The sequence below is a fragment of the Mastomys coucha genome, unplaced genomic scaffold (genome assembly GCF_008632895.1).
Source record: "Mastomys coucha isolate ucsf_1 unplaced genomic scaffold, UCSF_Mcou_1 pScaffold20, whole genome shotgun sequence".
Lineage (NCBI taxonomy): Eukaryota > Metazoa > Chordata > Mammalia > Rodentia > Muridae > Mastomys > Mastomys coucha.
In genome coordinates this window covers 105,644,107-105,660,607 of record NW_022196903.1, presented here as the reverse complement: position 1 = coordinate 105,660,607, position 16,501 = coordinate 105,644,107, and the positions used below count along the sequence as shown (strand labels likewise).

Below are 16,501 nucleotides of genomic sequence, written 5' to 3'. Positions count from 1 at the left end.
ATGTTCCAGAACTGGAAAGCTACCAAGCTTCTAAGCCCCAGAACCCATTCCCAGGGGGATGCCGCAGGGGTCATTCTTCAAACAGATTGTCTGCCCCAGGTGGTGATCCTGCTCTCAATAGAGTGTAACAACCATGGGAAATGCTTATTTCTCTTCCATTTCCTCTTCCACCACTCCATATTTAATAAGTGCACAGAGAGATCCCATCCTGCTGTGTCCTGGGCCTTTTGAAGCACCAGTGTATGCGATACCCACCTTGCTCAGCCACTGAGGCAGTGGGGAGGGTTGCACAAGAGCAACGGTGAGATTTCTTGTGTGACATTTCGTTTTGGGTCTCAGTTGGCTGGACCATGGCTGGAGGCCAAACTTTATTCTGTGCGAGTGAGAGTGTGGAGGGTTTTTTGTTTTTGTTTTGGATAAAATTAACATTTAAATTGAAAAATTTTTTTTTTAGAGGAGTGGATTGCCCAGTTGCCCCATAGTAGGAATGGGCTTTGTCAAACCACTTGAAGGTCCTATGCCAACCCAAGAATGTCCTCCTCTGATCAAGGAATTGTGCAGTAGATGCTTTTTGCTTTGAATGCAGCAGCATCTCTGCCCTTGGGTCTGGATGACCAGCCAACCCTGCATATTTGGGGCTTGCCAACCTCAACAACACAAAAGCCAATTCCTTAACTAAATAACTTTCTTCACACATATAGGGTTATTATTATTATTATTATTATTATTATTATTATTATTATTATTGTTATTAAACAGGGTCTCGCTTTAGTTGACTAGGCTGGCCTTGAACTCCCAGAGATCTACCTGCTTATGCCTCCCAAGTTCTGGGATTAAAGAATGTGTATACCCAAGCCCATTTGATGTGTGTGTGTGTGTGTGTGTGTGTGTGTGTGTGTGTGTGTGTGTGTGTGGTGTGCCAGTACCCTTGTAGGCAAGGTTGTAAGCACTCCATTGTGGATATAGATCATCCTGGAGCTGAAGCTGTGGGAGTAGCCAGTGCTCTCAACCACTGAGTTCTCTTGAGTCCTGCTTTAGCCAATTCCAGTTAATAAACTTTCCAGTCTTGTCATACTCCATACACATGGGTATAGTATCTGTCCAGGGCCATCAGAGTTTTGATGCAAGTCTCTCTTCTTCTTCTCTCATCTTCTCTGTGGCTGTCCTCCTTCCATGCTCCCACCCATCCTCCTTCCATGCTCCCACCCATACTCCATCCGTGCTCCCACCCGTCCTCCTTCCATGCTCCCACCCATCCTCCATCCGTGCTCCCACCCATCCTCCTTCCATGCTCCCACCCGTCCTCCATCCGTGCTCCCACTGTTGTTCAGCCTCAGTCCCTCCTGCACCATCAGATGTGGGCTCTTATCACATGATTACTGCACCTCAACTGGCCTTGCTCCTGGAGCTCCTGGCTCAGTTTTTATTAGACTTTGTTTTTTCTTGGTGAGCCAAAGAGAGGGTAGCAGAGAAAAGAAAGAACCACACTTTCTGTCATTTTTAGTGTCACTCAGGCTAAATTTACAAATCGAACACCATCATTGAAAGCATTTCTTCCAGCACTTTAAGACCCTTCAGTATGGTGTGCTGGAAGTTGACCACGCTTCATCCCATCCACATGGGATCACCAACGCCCACCTCACTCCACTGGCATTTCAGGGAAGGACTGCCTGTCTTCTTTGATCCCAGGACAATGACTTCCTCCTGAGAGCTCTCTAGGACCGAGTGCTTTGCCCACCTTCTGTTAGAATTCATTCTCACTACACTGAAAATAGACAAGCATCTTTCTCTCTGGCTAGGGTTCAAGGATGCCAGTGCGTGCCTTCTCCGTCACCAGGGCCTTTCAGAGGAGGTCACTAGGTAAGTGGAGCCTCTTTGCCTGGTTTCCACATATACTGAGAAGTTAAACAAGGAGGCTGTGAGGGTCTCACTGACTCTTGTTCAGATGCAGGCCAAGTTAGAGAACTTGGGTTTTGCCCGGGCTGAGTGGTCCTTAGGAAATCCACAAGGAGATAGAATCACTTGCTGCACAAGACTACACAGGTCGGGGCCTGTAGGGAAGAGGAGCCAGTGCTGGCAAAGTGGCTGACTAACTTGCCTCTGAAGGCCACTCTCCTCCAGGGGATGAGCAGGCTGCCTTCCGCAAGCCCAACACTTTCCTTCCCAGATGTCCTACTCAGGAGCTCACCAGGCTGAGCCTTCCTCACCCAGCCGAGGGTTAGAACAGGGATATTAGACCCACTGGAATAACGCCACACTCATGCTCTTTAGAAGGAAAGAAGAACCGAGAAGATGACTTCGTGGGCAAAGCGAGTGAGTAAAGTGAAGACCCAAGTTCAAATCCCCAGAAACTATGTAAAAGCCAAGCCTGTTCGTGTCTCCCTGTCATCCCAGTGCTCCTGTGACAAGATGGGAGGCAGGGACAGAAGACTCTCTGGAAGCTTCCAGGTCAACTAGCCTGGCATAGGCAGCAGGAAACGACAGTCTGTCTCAGACAAGGTGGAAAATTAAGACTAACCTTTGGGGCTGTGGTGTGACCTCCCCATGTGGGCCACAGCAATTGCCTCCCCTCCCCCACATATACAGAGAAAGAAAAGTAGAATGAGAGGACCAGCCCCCGATTTTACATATGGGAAGGCTGGGGGCCTCAGGTTAGGCCACCCCTGACCTGAGTGTTCTGTAACCTCAGGGTGTCTTTTGTGTGACAGATACTATTGGTAATACAATCCCAGATCGAGAAGACCATAGCCTTTGCCTCCTGCTATTAACTAATGTGCAGGGAATTCCCAAGCCACCTTGGCAGGCTCTCATGTAGAAACCTGGGAGCAGGGCCCTGGAAGACTCTGCCTCTAGGAAATCGTGGCACAGCACTATAGTCGCGGACTCAGGAAACACTCACCACTCTTGGCTCACTTAAGTCTCTCCACGTAATTAGAAGAGGAAGAAATAAAATGTCAGAAGGAAATATGCATTTAATTTGTGTTCAAGAACCCTGTTCATTTCTCAGTCTTGGCCCTTTCTGTTCCTGCTTCAGTCCTTGGTCACTGTAAATCAGTTCAAAAAGTGATTACAAAACAGAAAGGGACCAAGCATTGGAGGGGCAGCCCTTCACATTTAATCTTGCTCTGGCGCCAGCTAGGATTTTAATTTTGAAGCGTGATAAGAAGGCAGAGGTGGCCTTTGGCCCATTGAAAAGCAGAATAACCTTAAACGCAGACAGACGGACTCGGGGGTGGGGCAGGGATATAGTGTGTGTGTGTGTGTGTGTGTGTGTGTGTGTGTGTGTGTGATTTCCATCACAAATTACGTAAAATAAAGATTTCTCTCAAGGCTGGTGGGAGGAGCAGACACCTCCCATTTCCGCTTAACGGGAATGTGAGCAAAGCCATCCCAAAGAATGAACTTAACCTGAACGCTCTTTAAAAAGATGTAAAGAAAAAAAAAACCGAAAAGGCGAAGAAATGCGACTTTATTACAATTTACTCAGGGAAAACAAACGCCACTTTCCAAGGTTCCTCTATCTCTAAGAACGTCAAGAGCTAAACCAAGAAAGGAAGGCGTTAGGTGGATTGTTGGCGAACTTGAAGCTACTATGAAATAAATCTAAGCGACTACCCGTTAGCTGACCCGGCTCTTTCGGATCGCCGCGGCCGGCTTGCTCTGCCCTCTAGTGGACATTTGTGGTGTCGCAGCTCCGAGCTCTCATTGTGGAAAAGCCGGCCACCTTCAGACAGCGCCGCGTGCTGACGCGGTCGGCTCACAGCCTAGCCAGCGCTCTCCTCTTGCCTTCCTACTGCATCCTGCCACTAGCAGAGCCGCAGGCTAGGGGATTGCGAAGCCTCCGACATCTACCCGTGGTGGCACGGAGAGTGGCGCCAGCAGCTCTCCCAATCTGGGCGGAGAGTCCATGCGTCTTTGAGTCCATCCACTGCGGTGCAACTTCCCCTGTGGCAAGGCAACTTTGGACTAACCTGCAGTCTCACTTCAGGTGGCTGGGTCCTGCGCACCGTGGGGACAGAATGGCTAGGTCCTACCTGTAGGATCATCAGGTTCGGAGAGAAGGCTCTGGCGTGTCTTGCACCTCTGGTTTCCGGAGGTGCTCAGGATGTTCTGAGAGATTGAAAAGTGTCAGCTTGGACAAAGATGCAAAGCCCCGGACTGTCGGGGCTCCTGGGCTGGGGGATTCCTGCGAGAGGCTTCTCCTGGGGTCTCTGGCATAGCAGCCTTGAATTGTGCGGGGGCGGGGGCGGGGGCGGGGGCAGGGGTGGGAGGTAAGGAGGGGAACACTATGCTTGCAGGCAGGAGTCCCCTCCGGAAGCAAGCAGCGTTGGGAACTTCTGGGAGTCCGGGGTTGAGTCTAGGAAGCAGGAGGTGAAGGATGGGCTTGACTTGGAGCATTTGGGGGGGACCCCAGGAAGATGTTCCTGGAGTAAAGCTTACGAGATGGGGGCTGGCTTCGGGGATCCCTTAGGAGGTGGCTGTGCTGTGTTCTGACAGGACAGGTGTAGGTTTGGGGGTTCTCTGAGGGGAGAAGCTGCTGGTGTGTGTGTGTGTGTGTGTGTGTGTGTGTGTGTGTGTGTGTGTGTGTGTCCTTGTTCTTGGGAGAAAGTGGTTAATTGCAAGTCCCCTCTCTGCAGGCAGAGCTGCTGACTCTATCCTGGGGCCCCAAGCTCAAATCTGCAGAAGCTCAAAGAAGGGACCTCAAACCGGGATTTCTACGCTCACCACGGAGAAGTCACCACCACGGAGCAGCCCCATGGCTGGGTTTGTCCCCTGAGACTCAGGTAACTTCAGATTCCCAGGAAGGGGGACACACACACCCCACACGCTCGTCCTAAGTGAAGCGCAACGATCTCGTCGCGGTTCTCCTGGTTTGTTTCAGCAAGAGGACAGGCAGGTCAGTGCGCGGGTGCTCCCATAGACACCTGGACGAGCGCGCACTGGGCCCCGCCCACGTGCCACGCTTTAAATAGCCATACAGTCGGGTGCTCCCTCGCGGTCGCGGTCATGGAGGGCACGCCCGCAGCCAACTGGAGTCTCGAGTTGGACCTCGGGAGTGGAGTGCCACCAGGGGAGGAGGGTAACCGCACGGCCGAGCCGCCACGACGCAACGAGGCCCTGGCGCGCGTGGAGGTGGCGGTCCTGTGTCTCATTCTGTTCCTGGCACTGAGCGGCAACGCGTGCGTGCTGCTGGCGCTGCGCACGACGCGCCACAAGCACTCGCGCCTCTTCTTTTTCATGAAGCACCTGAGCATCGCCGACCTGGTGGTGGCTGTGTTCCAGGTCCTCCCGCAGCTGCTGTGGGACATCACCTTCCGCTTCTACGGGCCCGACCTGCTGTGTCGTCTGGTCAAATACTTGCAGGTGGTGGGCATGTTCGCCTCCACCTACCTGCTGCTGCTGATGTCGCTCGACCGCTGCCTGGCCATCTGCCAGCCGCTGCGCTCGCTGCGCCGCCGAACCGACCGCCTGGCGGTGCTGGCGACGTGGCTCGGCTGCCTGGTGGCCAGCGCGCCGCAGGTGCACATTTTCTCGCTGCGCGAAGTGGCAGACGGCGTCTTCGATTGCTGGGCGGTCTTCATCCAGCCCTGGGGACCCAAGGCCTACGTCACGTGGATCACGCTCGCCGTCTACATTGTACCGGTCATCGTGCTGGCCGCCTGCTATGGTCTCATCAGCTTCAAGATCTGGCAGAATCTGCGACTCAAGACGGCAGCGGCCGCGGCGGCGGCTGAGGGGAACGACGCGGCCGCTGGAGCTGGGCGTGAGGCCTTGGCACGGGTCAGTAGTGTCAAGCTTATCTCCAAGGCCAAAATCCGCACAGTGAAGATGACCTTCATCATCGTTCTGGCCTTCATCGTGTGCTGGACGCCATTTTTCTTCGTGCAGATGTGGAGCGTCTGGGACGTCAATGCGCCCAAGGAAGGTAGTGCGGGTGGAGAGGAAGAGGGGGTGGCAGGCTCAGACCCTAGTTCCACTATCTCTGTACTCCCAAGGTTCCGGGGTCCTCCTGGTTTCACACCATCATCATTCTCTGGTCCATAGACTTTGAGGAGGTCACTTCTCTAAGTCCCCAGGACTACAGCATAGAAATACCCACGAAAGTACAAATTCTTGCCAGTAAGGCAGGCAAAACCTCCAGCACAGGCCTTGGGCAACTTTCAGTGTGAAAATTCTTATTGTGGAGGGGGAAGGTGAAGCAGGCGGCTGTCTTTCCTACAGAGAGACAGAATTGGAGGTGGATTTTCAACCTGAGCACAGGCTCGGGCTTCCTCTCCTTCGAGTTCACTCTAGAGTTTAAGTCAGCTAGAACACAGAAAGTCGAGATTGGATAGGCTCAACCTTCAGAAGGAACAGTTGGTCCTGTGAAAGCTGAATGGGTGTCCAATGGAAGCTGGATAGGTCTTCCAAGGGACCTCTGGAGAGATCAAGACAATTCCAAAGTGTCTCGTGTGGCAGAGGAGAGGTGAGTAGGTTAAAGGGCAGGGACAGGGCTGGGGTGACCAGGACTGAGTGGAGCCAAGAGGACAGTGGTCAGCTTTGACCAGGATGCTGTATGATTGTGATGTAGGAGGGAAGAGCCATTCATCCTGGAGGACCAGTAAGATTTTATAGGCTAGGATGGTGACCCACATGCATGAGAAGCCGGTGTGTGTGTGTGGGGGGGGGGTGGGGAATAGAACTGAGAAAGGAGGAGAAGGCTGGGGAACCAGAGAGCTGGGGAAAGGTGTAGGAGGACCTGGTCTCCCCTCACAGACCAGCCAGAAAGGACTTAGCTGTTCTAACCCTAGAGGGTGCAACATTGTATTATGATATAATCACAGATGCTTCCAACACCAAGTCCCTCTGCTTGGAAGCTAGGTTCTCCTTGCTGAGTTTCACTGCTCTGCTGAGTTTCTCTGTTCCCTTCTGGAAACCACAGACCCCTGGATTCATGGAGCCATCTTGCCTTGCTCCACAGTGGCTGGGACACCTGTCAGTCAGTATTGACCGATAGTCTATGGTATGTGGGACAAAGATTGCTATGAGGGTTCTGGCCGTTGGGTGGTCTCTGGTCACACATCACAAAGGCCTTACAAAGATTGTTTCTACTGGGTCACACAGCAAATTCGTCTAGAGAGACAGCTCAACCTGGGGTTTCCTGAACCAGGGAGTGAAGAGTCACAGGCAGAGAACTGCATGAGGTGCGAGGCTGAAATAGGAGTCTTTAAATAAGGCTCCAGGCCTAGCTGCTTCCTGAGCAGGATTTAAGGATCCTAGCACACGTGGTTCAGAGGAATTCTAATACCAATGGCGGCAGATCCTAGATGAGCAGATCCTAGTCTGGGGGAATACCTGCTATATTAGTAACATGTCTTGTCTCTGCGACAAAAGTAACTTAAGGAAGAAGGGTTTCTTTTGTCTCACAGTTTGAGGGTCATGGTGGGAAGAGGTGATAGCAGGTATGAGGTGGCTGGTCACATTGAGGCCGTTGGCAGAAAGCAGATGTGGATGGGTGCTGTTGCCCAGCTGGAATTCTCCTTATTCGGTCTAGGCCACAGCCCACAGATGGCGGCGCTCACATTCAGGGTGGGTCTTTCTTCCCCGTGTCACCTCTCTGGAAGTGTCACCCTCACAGATATGTCCAGAGATGTATCTCCTAAGTGACTCTAAATCCTGTCAATCGTTAGACCTGACTCCAGCCCTGTCTCCTGCTCTAACTGGCTCTGAGATGCTGGTTTGGGGCCCTTTGTCCCTTCCTGACCCTCTGTGTCTAGTTCTTAGGATAAGGAAAGTTCCCTGTAGGGCCTGCAGTGCCTGTGGTGGGGACACCTCGAGGGCCTCGCTCTTCAGCGACCTAGCCCAGTGGAAAGCCATGGAGAGAGGGTGGGCATAGAGACACGGGGCCGGTTTTTTCTTCTTGGCCCTGGAACACCCTCTGGCTTGATCCTGCAGGTGAAACATTGCAGTCAGATGGGCAGCTTTCCGCTGCCTTGGCTCCTGGAGGAGGAAGGATGTGAGCACTTACATGGAGTTGTTTCCCTGGGTTCTGTTGCAAGTAGCTTTAGCTCTGCACCTTGAGAAGGCTGGATGAACGTTGGGGACTAGTGAGTGAGGCTTGCTGCACAGCCTTTCCCCTCTGATAGGTGTGCCAGTGTGCTGGGAGAAAGGAGGCAGAAAAGGTAGCAGGAGGCCTTGGATCTGGGGGCTTAGCCTGCAGCTGGGGAGGGTTTAGGTTTGGGGAGCTAAGCCTACAGCTTGGGCCATAGCATACTCTTTACAGAGCCTGGGTAGGGGCTGGGGCTGGAGCCTGCTTGCTTTCACCCCACCACCTTGTTCTGGCGAGTTAGAAGGCAAGTGCACCCAAGGGCACCTCCTAGTGGCTGGGCTGTAAGGCTCCTAGACTTCATTAGGCCCTGCTGACCGAGGTCCTCACACACAGGAAGGAGCGAGTCTGCATCAGAGACTTGTTGCCACCTGAAGAATTGAGGCCTCTCAATAGTGTCAGGGTATTCCAGTCTGAGAAAGGGGTAACAGCTGGGATGGAGAGAGACTCCATTTCTGGGTATCAGTTTGAGAAGGCAGGCAAATGCTCACCCTGTGTGTCACCTGTGTGTGCCTGGACTCTCTCCAGTTCTCAACAAACTCAGTAAGTAGATAAGCTCAGCCTGCATGGGAGGAGACAGAAGCCAGGAGACAATCTATACTTCCTAGCTCGGTCGTAGTCCTTAGACCCCACGGAACCTCCCACAGATGGACTGGCGGACTTGCCCCTCACTGTTTCCTCTGAGGGAAACCTCAGCATCAGCATGTCCTGGGCTCTTTTCAACATGCTGGCTTGTGTGCCCCATTGAAGACTGGCAGGAGCAGGGAAGACACTTTTGTCCTCACCCGATCATCCAGGCTTTTCTGAACCTACTTGTGTGTGCCCCACCCCATCATGCTCCTGCCTACAATACTCCAGGTTCTAATCCCCCCATTGCTGGGACCCCAAAGCCTTGCACAGTCTCTGCTGCCTTAGCCATGCCCCCATCATCTGTTCTTTCCTTTCTCTTCCCCTTGCTGCCTTGGCTAGAACCATGACTTTCCATCTCATTACTCTTGGTGGTTTGGGACAGATCACCTTGTGTGTATGTGATTGTGTATTCATTTTATACACGTGAATGTCCCGCATGTATGTATGTGTGTTGGCACACATCTCTGTGTATGCACATGTGTTCATGTGGGTATGGGTGCATGACTAAAGGTGTGTGTGTATACTTATGTGGGTATAGGCTTGTGGGTGAACCTCTGTATATGTATATTCATTTTGGTGTGTGTTTGTGTGTATGTGTTGTATGCTCATGTGTGTTCATATGGGTGTTTTATAATTGTGTTCGCCTTAGTGTATGCATTTGCTTTCATGTTGGTTGGGTACATGAGCGTATATGCATTGCGTGTTTGCTTGTGTAGGTGTTGGCTCATTTACAATTGGGCATATGAATGTGTGTATATGTGTATGTTCATGTGTATGTGTATGCACTGTATATTTATATTAGTGTGACTGCGTGTATTGTGTGTGTGTGTGCTCTGTTCACATGAGAGTAGATGCATGTATGAATGGTTATGCATGCGTGTTTAGGTTCTCATACACTTTTGTGCATGTGCATGTGGAAACCCAAGGTGAATGTTATCAGTGGTTCAGGTGCCTTCCACTTGGCTTTTGAGATATTGTTTCTCACTGGCCCGGAACCCACTGACTTAGGCCGCTTGGCCCATGAGAGCTTCAGTTTGCATCTCCATCTCCTCAACAGTGGGAGGGCAAACCTGGACCACTGTGCTGGCTTTTCAACATGGGTGCTGCCGATCTAACTAGGTTCTCATGCTTGCAAGGCAAGCACTTTCCCAGCTGAGCCATCTCTTCAGCCTAATAATGGTGTCTGCTTTTGAAAAGTAAGAAGCAAATTTTAACAAATGCCAAGGCCTCAGGGAGCCAGTGTGGGGAAGTGGTTTGAGAGCAGGAGTATAGCGGGGCTGGGGCAGTGGTAGCAGCCAGCTGGCCTGGGGTGCCAAGAAGCAGGGTGAAAGGTGGAGGAGTGTCTAACTCTGGATTTGGAAGTGTCCCAGCTAGACCTTTGGCGAGGGAGAAAAGAGACCAGGCATCCTCAGTGTCCTTTTCCTGGGCTGCTTGCTCAGGGTCCTAGTCACTGGGCAGCAGCTTCTTCTTGTCCTCTCGAGCAGTTCTTGGCCAGGAGATGGCGCTTCTGTGCCAGGCTTCTGTCCCCTTGGCCACACCTCACACCTAAACAATCACACTGGTTTGTTCTCTCTCTACTCACCTCGATCTCTGAGTGTGAACCTAATTTTCCCAGAGGGAACTGCATTTGAGTCCAGTCACCCAGTTAGCAGGCCATGTCCTGTCATCTACCAGGGAGATTGTCTTTTTGCTTTTCTGATGTGCTGGGGGAGGAGGTGGCCGATTTATCAAGGCTTCCTGTCTGCTAATTTCATGCTTCAATTCAGGTCAGTCCCTTATCGACCTCTTCTTATTTTCCAGTCTGTGCTTGCAGCCGGGGACACAGCATCAAATGGGACATAGTCTCCAGCCCAGGAGTATTAAAAAATAATGAGAACATGGTGGGGTGACTCCACACTAGAAGTATTCATTTCCCATGTGATGTGAACGTTCGTTGGAGGCATGCAGTGGCTGATTCTGTATCCCTGGGGGGTGGAGGGACCGGGAGGGTTTCAGAGAGGAATCAATGTTTGAAAAGGTTTCTGATGGCTGAGTAGGAGCTTGCTGTATAAAGAAGCAGGTGCGCATTACGAGTTGAAAGCATCAGACAGTTACTTTATTCTTTTTCTCCATTCTCTGTCCATATGAGTTCGGATAGTTGGAAAGAATTTTAGTTGCACACAAATCACTGAGGTCCTGGTTAAAAGGATGATCTGACGGGCACACGGCGGGTAGAGCCTGAGAGCCTGCGTCTTGGGCACATGTACAGGGGATGCTAAGTGGTACCCATGAAGTTGGCCCTCAACAACACTTTGAGTAGAAGAGCTTCAAGATGTAGTCTGTGACCTGAGCCTGTCCCTTGCTTCCCTCATGCTTCCATATGAACTAATGAAATGGAATATGCAGGAAGATCTGGCTTTTCTCCTGCAGCCTAACTCAATGGCCTCACATGTTGGCCAGATGCGACTCAAGCCTGAACAAAGGTTGTTTAAACCTCAGTAACTCAGTAGCTCCTGTCTGGTAGTGGGGGCTCCCATTTGCAGGTGTCCCCACATCCCAGCCTCTTCGACCTCTCCCCCAGATGCTGCTGTTCTCAGTTCAGAGCTTACCATTTCACTCAATGTGTGAATCCCTGTGCCCAGGAACTTGATGAGTCTACATGGGCCCCTGGTGCCAGCTTAGACCTGCCCCGAAATGCATGGGACTAATACACCTCAGAGAGTTCTAGAACAATCATAGTTGTAAAAGTTCAGTCTTTGTAAAGACGTGTCCCTGTGGCATATCCTGGAACCCCATCTTTATGTAGGCATGCATTTAGAAGGAATATTTTGAAAGGCTTGCCAGAGTCCTCCTGCTACCCTGGCACAAGTTCCTATAGTAACAGGAGCTTCCACTCAGTTTTACATATTCTGGGGGAAGCCTTGCCCAGGAGGCTGGCTTCTTGGCTAAGACTTTTAGCAAGTGGCTAGTGGATATGACTCAGAGGAGAGGGGCCATAAGCCTTTGTTTGCACTGTGCGTGAATGCCTGGGTTGCTTCAGGAACAACACAGCCTGCAAGGGCTGTGGCCAGCTGTCTACCAGCTGTTCTGGGCTAATTTGGGCCCTCGATGCAGGGTACAGTGAGTACCCGGAAGTACAAAAGGGGGAGCTCTAGGGGCTTGAGTAAAGCTGGTCTGGTGGGGATGGAATGCTTGGTGCTATTCCCCCATAGCCTTCTGCTTCTTCTCCTCCCATGAATCACAACTATGAGACAAATGGAAGGAGACACTCTATCAGGTGCATGGCATCCCAGCACCTGACTCTGGCTAGCACTGTGTTGTTGCCTTTGCCCATGCTCCCGTCTGGTAGTGGGGGCTCCCATTTGCAGGTGTCCCCACATCCCAGCCTCTCCGGCCTCTCCCCCAGATGCTGCTGTTCTCAGTTCAGAGCTTACCATTTCACTCAATGTGTGAATCCCTGTGCCCAGGAACTTGATGAGTCTACATGGGTCCCCGGTGCCAGCTTAGACCTGCTGAGGATAAGTTCATTGAGGGTGGATAGATGTTTGATCTCCCCCGCCCCCAGGCAGTTTCTGGGCAAGTGGATGACTCAGCATGCCCACTCATCATCCCTTTCTGGCAGGGACCAGCCATACCAGGTGGATAGCCTGGGCATTTGCCCAAGACCTCTGCTCATGGGGAGAGTGCGATTTTTATTTCAGGACAGTGGGAAACAAGATTTTATAGCTGACTCTTCTGGTGAGTCCCCTGAAGGATGAAGGTCTCTCTCTCTCTCTCTCTCTCTCTCTCTCTCTCTCTCTCTCTGTGTGTGTGTGTGTGTGTGTGTGTCTGTGTGTGTCTCTGTCTCTGTCACTCTCTGTCTCTGTCTCTCTCTCAGTTTTGAGAGTGCTAGAGAAAAAGGAATTAAGGGCAATTTCTTTAACCTCTAATCAGGACCCCATCCTTGGACTTAAATGAACAACAACAGTCGATCCCATCTTTTCTCCACAGTGACAGGAAGTCCTTACACTCTGGCTTTAAGATCCTTTCCATTTTCCCACTTTCTTGTGCAGCCTTCAATGTCCAGATGAGGAGAGTCACACTCAGAGGGTAAACGTGTCTTGGAGAGGGATGCGGGGTGGGGGAAACTCAGACCTGGGTGTTTGGGAGGAATCATGGAGGAATCCAGACATCCCTTCTTGGAGTAGTTTCTCCTGGGCTCAGGTCTCCTTCCGTGTCTTGGCTTCTTTCCCAGGCAACTTTTGTGCATGCCTCCACTCTGGTTTCTGTGTCTCTCTATCTCTGTCCTGATGCCATGGTGGCTTTGTCTTTTGGGAAATGTGACACAAGGCTTACAAGGATCTTGCAATTTGGGATGTCTCTGCAAGGAAGACAGATGAAGGCTGGGTTCCTGGTCTTTGAGCATCTTCGCTGAGAATTCATAAGAGGTGGCTACTCTTCTGTCCAGAGAGGCAACAAGAGGCCCCCTCTGTGAGCACTCAGCAGCCTGTGCTGGCATTTGGAGAGTGAGCTCTGAGTCCTGATGGGGTGAGACTGCAGCCTCCCTATTTGAAGAGATGGGTCCGCATCATCCTCTTCTTGAATGGCTGGAGCTGCAGCATCCTCTTCCTGAAGGGGTGGGGCTACAGCATCTTACAGCCTGTTGCATTTGCCTAAGGATGTAGACTAGGTCAGTTAATACCCTTAGAGAACAGATATACCCAACCGTTTAGCTTCTCTGGGCAACACTGGACAAAGACAAAAGATTGTCTTGGGCTACGTGTTTAGATTTCAAGGATGTCCAATTCATAGCCTGAAGGTTTTGAGAATATACATATGTTTATTCTGTGTGACATTGAGACACAGTGTTGTCATTGACAGAGTTCTTACTTGAGAACTGCACAGTCAAGCTTCAAAAAAGTAGTGTGATGTTTTAAGTAAGTGTATAACTTTATATTGGTTTGCATTTATAGCTTTTGTGGACTGCATATAACCTGTGGGTTGGATGCTCCTGCAAGCATTAGCCAACCGGTCTGCATGTTGGGAAAGGAGATAAACACAGGCAGAATCTCAGTGTGGGAGAGCACCAAGGGTTGATGCAGCCTTGGACCTCCTGCCTGGTTAAGCAGAAGGCAGAGGGGGTGACTGTAGGTGCTCTGAGCTGGTGAGTCCTGGCTTATGCCCTCACTGAAGCAAGTACAGCATTTCCCAGTGATGTATGTCCAACCAAATCTACAGTGCAAGGTTAGACATTGCCAGGACACAGAGAATGACAACACAAGCCAAGGGTCCCTGTATCCTATTTGAGTTATCTGTTCTGTGGCAGAGCTAAACCTCCATCTCAAAGTGCTTAAACCTACCAGATACTGACAAGCTGGTGGAGATGGGCAGCTTCACTGTTCAGGCCTCAGGGCGTGGACCTTTTAAGCCAGCACAAGTGTCTACATGTCTGCTGGTCTTCTTGGCCACATTCTGGAAGCAGTCAGTGACAGACATAGCCATACGGCTGTGAAGCTTCCAGAAGCTCAGCCACAGGGTCTTGCATCTTCAGCTCACTCAGAGGGTTCTACATTCCCAGACACACCCTGGCTCAGGGAATACAACATGCCTGTTTCCCATGTAGGGGAAAGCAACCTGTGTATCAAGTGCATCCCTGCCAATGCAGCAGTATTGGCGGCGATGAGGAGGCCATGCTCGCTGTCAAGGAATTTGAATTCTGAGCTACCACCCTTGCCTGTCAGCCATGTCAGTCTCATAACATCCCCGTGAGAAGCACTTTTGCTTCCCATCTCACAGATGAGGAATCATGGGTACAAAGACGTTGAGTAACTTCCCTGAGAACACACAGCTCCAAAATATAGAACCAGATCCTTGCCTACATCTGTGTGTCCTAGAAGGAAAGGCGCAAGTTGATTCTGCTGACTGCAGTGTGGGAGTGGCTTCTTTCTGTGGGCAGAGCTGCCCTAAGTACACTTGATCCAGCCTCCAGTGCCCTCGGGCATCTACTCTTTAACACCTTCCTTCCTACAGGCACTCCATCAAAGACAGCTTGACTTTCCCTAAGGATGACAAATACTTAGGCTTGTGGGGTTCAAGGTCTGTCCCTGAAGTGCAGAAGCAGCCATTGACAGCCTGCGAATGGGTGGCCATGGATACATCCTAATAAAACTTTATTGGTTAAAAACAGGGTGTGGGCAGATTTTAGCCCAGGAGCCATAGTTTGCCTACTCTGGGTCTGTGCCTGGACACTCATCTGTCCTTGAGAAGGATAATGATCCACTGGAAATACTGAAGTCCTTTTCCAAGGGAAAGGACTCACCTCTAGGGACTCTCTATTTGTTGTAAGAACAGAAATTTTCTGTCTGTGGCCCATACTGCACTTGCTCAGGCAGCCTGGGTCTTGGCTTTGGGGCTGAGATTTGCTAACGGGAACCTACTCAGACCATGAGAATGAGAACCTAGTTTCAAAAGGAACCAGCTTTGTTACTTTTGGATGGGAAGGTGCAGTGTGTGCCCTCAAGGAGGTCACCTTCCTTCTCTGTAAACTGGGGTGCAGACCACTCTGGGGACTGCACCGTCTGGGAAGCCTTGGACAGGGGTGCTGACATCAGCCTGCCTGCATAGTCTCATGCCCCTCTGGGAACCGAACAATGACACGGGCTGATAATGTCTCCATGCTTCGTTCATTCTAAATGCAAAGCCCTGATGTCAGTCACCTAGGTGACCCACCAAGGTTATGCAGGGAGAGGATCCATACCCCAAATACCCAGAGCCAGAGATGTCTCTCTGATTTTAGAATATTAGCACGAATGTAATAATCTATTTTAGGGGTAGACTTGAGTCTAACCATGAAATTCACACATGCTTCATGTACACCTTGCATGTACATGAAGCCCAAAGGGAATTTTACTTTAGGATTTTAGTGAGGTTGGATTTTGGCTAACGTATCACATGAGGTCCAGTGTGACACCTTCTAGTTGGGTAATCATGTCAGCACACAAAAACTTTCCAACTCGGGAGCACTTGGAATGCTGAGTTTTCTCGTTGGGCATGCTCAGCCTGTACTTTGTAATTGTACACAGCGGGACAGCTGGGTATAGTCTGGTGCCTTCGGGTCTGGCTCTGAGATTTCCTCTCCTATTTCATCTCCATCTTCTCTGGGGCTGACAGTTTGTTTCACTGTGTTTGGCCTTTATTGATTTTTGCCTCTTTTATGACCTTGAACATATTCTTATTTTTAGTCTTGTGGGCGATTTTACCCTTAAGGCACCCCATCAGTGTTCATCTTCTCTTTACCCAGCCAAAGGAAAAAAAAAACAAATAGAAAATTCTCTTTAATAAAAATAAGGAATCTGACCATAGTGGCTTTTCTTCCTTTGTTGTTCTCTATTTGCTACTGTGTTCATTTTGGAGATTAGATATCCCTATTTGGATTTCTAAAAACTCTTTTGGTGAGGTTTGTTTGTTTGTTTGTGTATTTATTCTATTGTAGATTGCTGCTGTGCAAGTCGGCACACCAATGAACTGTATCGATAGCTCTTAAATTTGGCTGCTCTTCAGAACCATGAGGGCCCTTTCTACCACTGCTGAGCTCCCTTCTCGGGATCTTGGGATCTTACAACTTGCGTTTCACTCAGGATCTCAGGAGCTGCCCTACCTTGGGTTGCCACTCTGAGAACCACCCAGGCGTCCCAGCTGCTGCTCTTTCGTGGCTGCCGGGGACTTCACTGGCAAGCCTCTGTTCTTTGTACCCAGACCCTGCCACCCCATCGTCTGAGGGAAGATCTCTTCCCTGGGTTGAGATTTGACTTCTGGAGTGAGTTTTGT

At 50.7% G+C, this 16,501-nt stretch overlaps 1 protein-coding gene across 3 annotated transcripts in view; it reads left to right on the top strand.

The window, feature by feature from the left end:
- Positions 1–3,449: 3,449 nt before the first annotated feature.
- The window catches only part of Oxtr (oxytocin receptor), a 17,514-nt gene continuing 4,462 nt past the window's right edge, over positions 3,450–16,501 (top strand). The window contains exons 1-2 of one of the 3 annotated variants that reach the window (XM_031382836.1): positions 3,450–3,988; positions 4,638–5,926. In XM_031382836.1, the coding sequence (XP_031238696.1) occupies positions 5,008–5,926 (919 nt within the window). In that variant the 5' untranslated portion in view covers positions 3,450–3,988; positions 4,638–5,007. Of the gene's footprint in view, positions 4,050–4,297; positions 4,372–4,637; positions 5,927–16,501 lie in introns of those variants that run through there. The other 2 variants (XM_031382834.1, XM_031382835.1) reach the window with 2 other exon arrangements.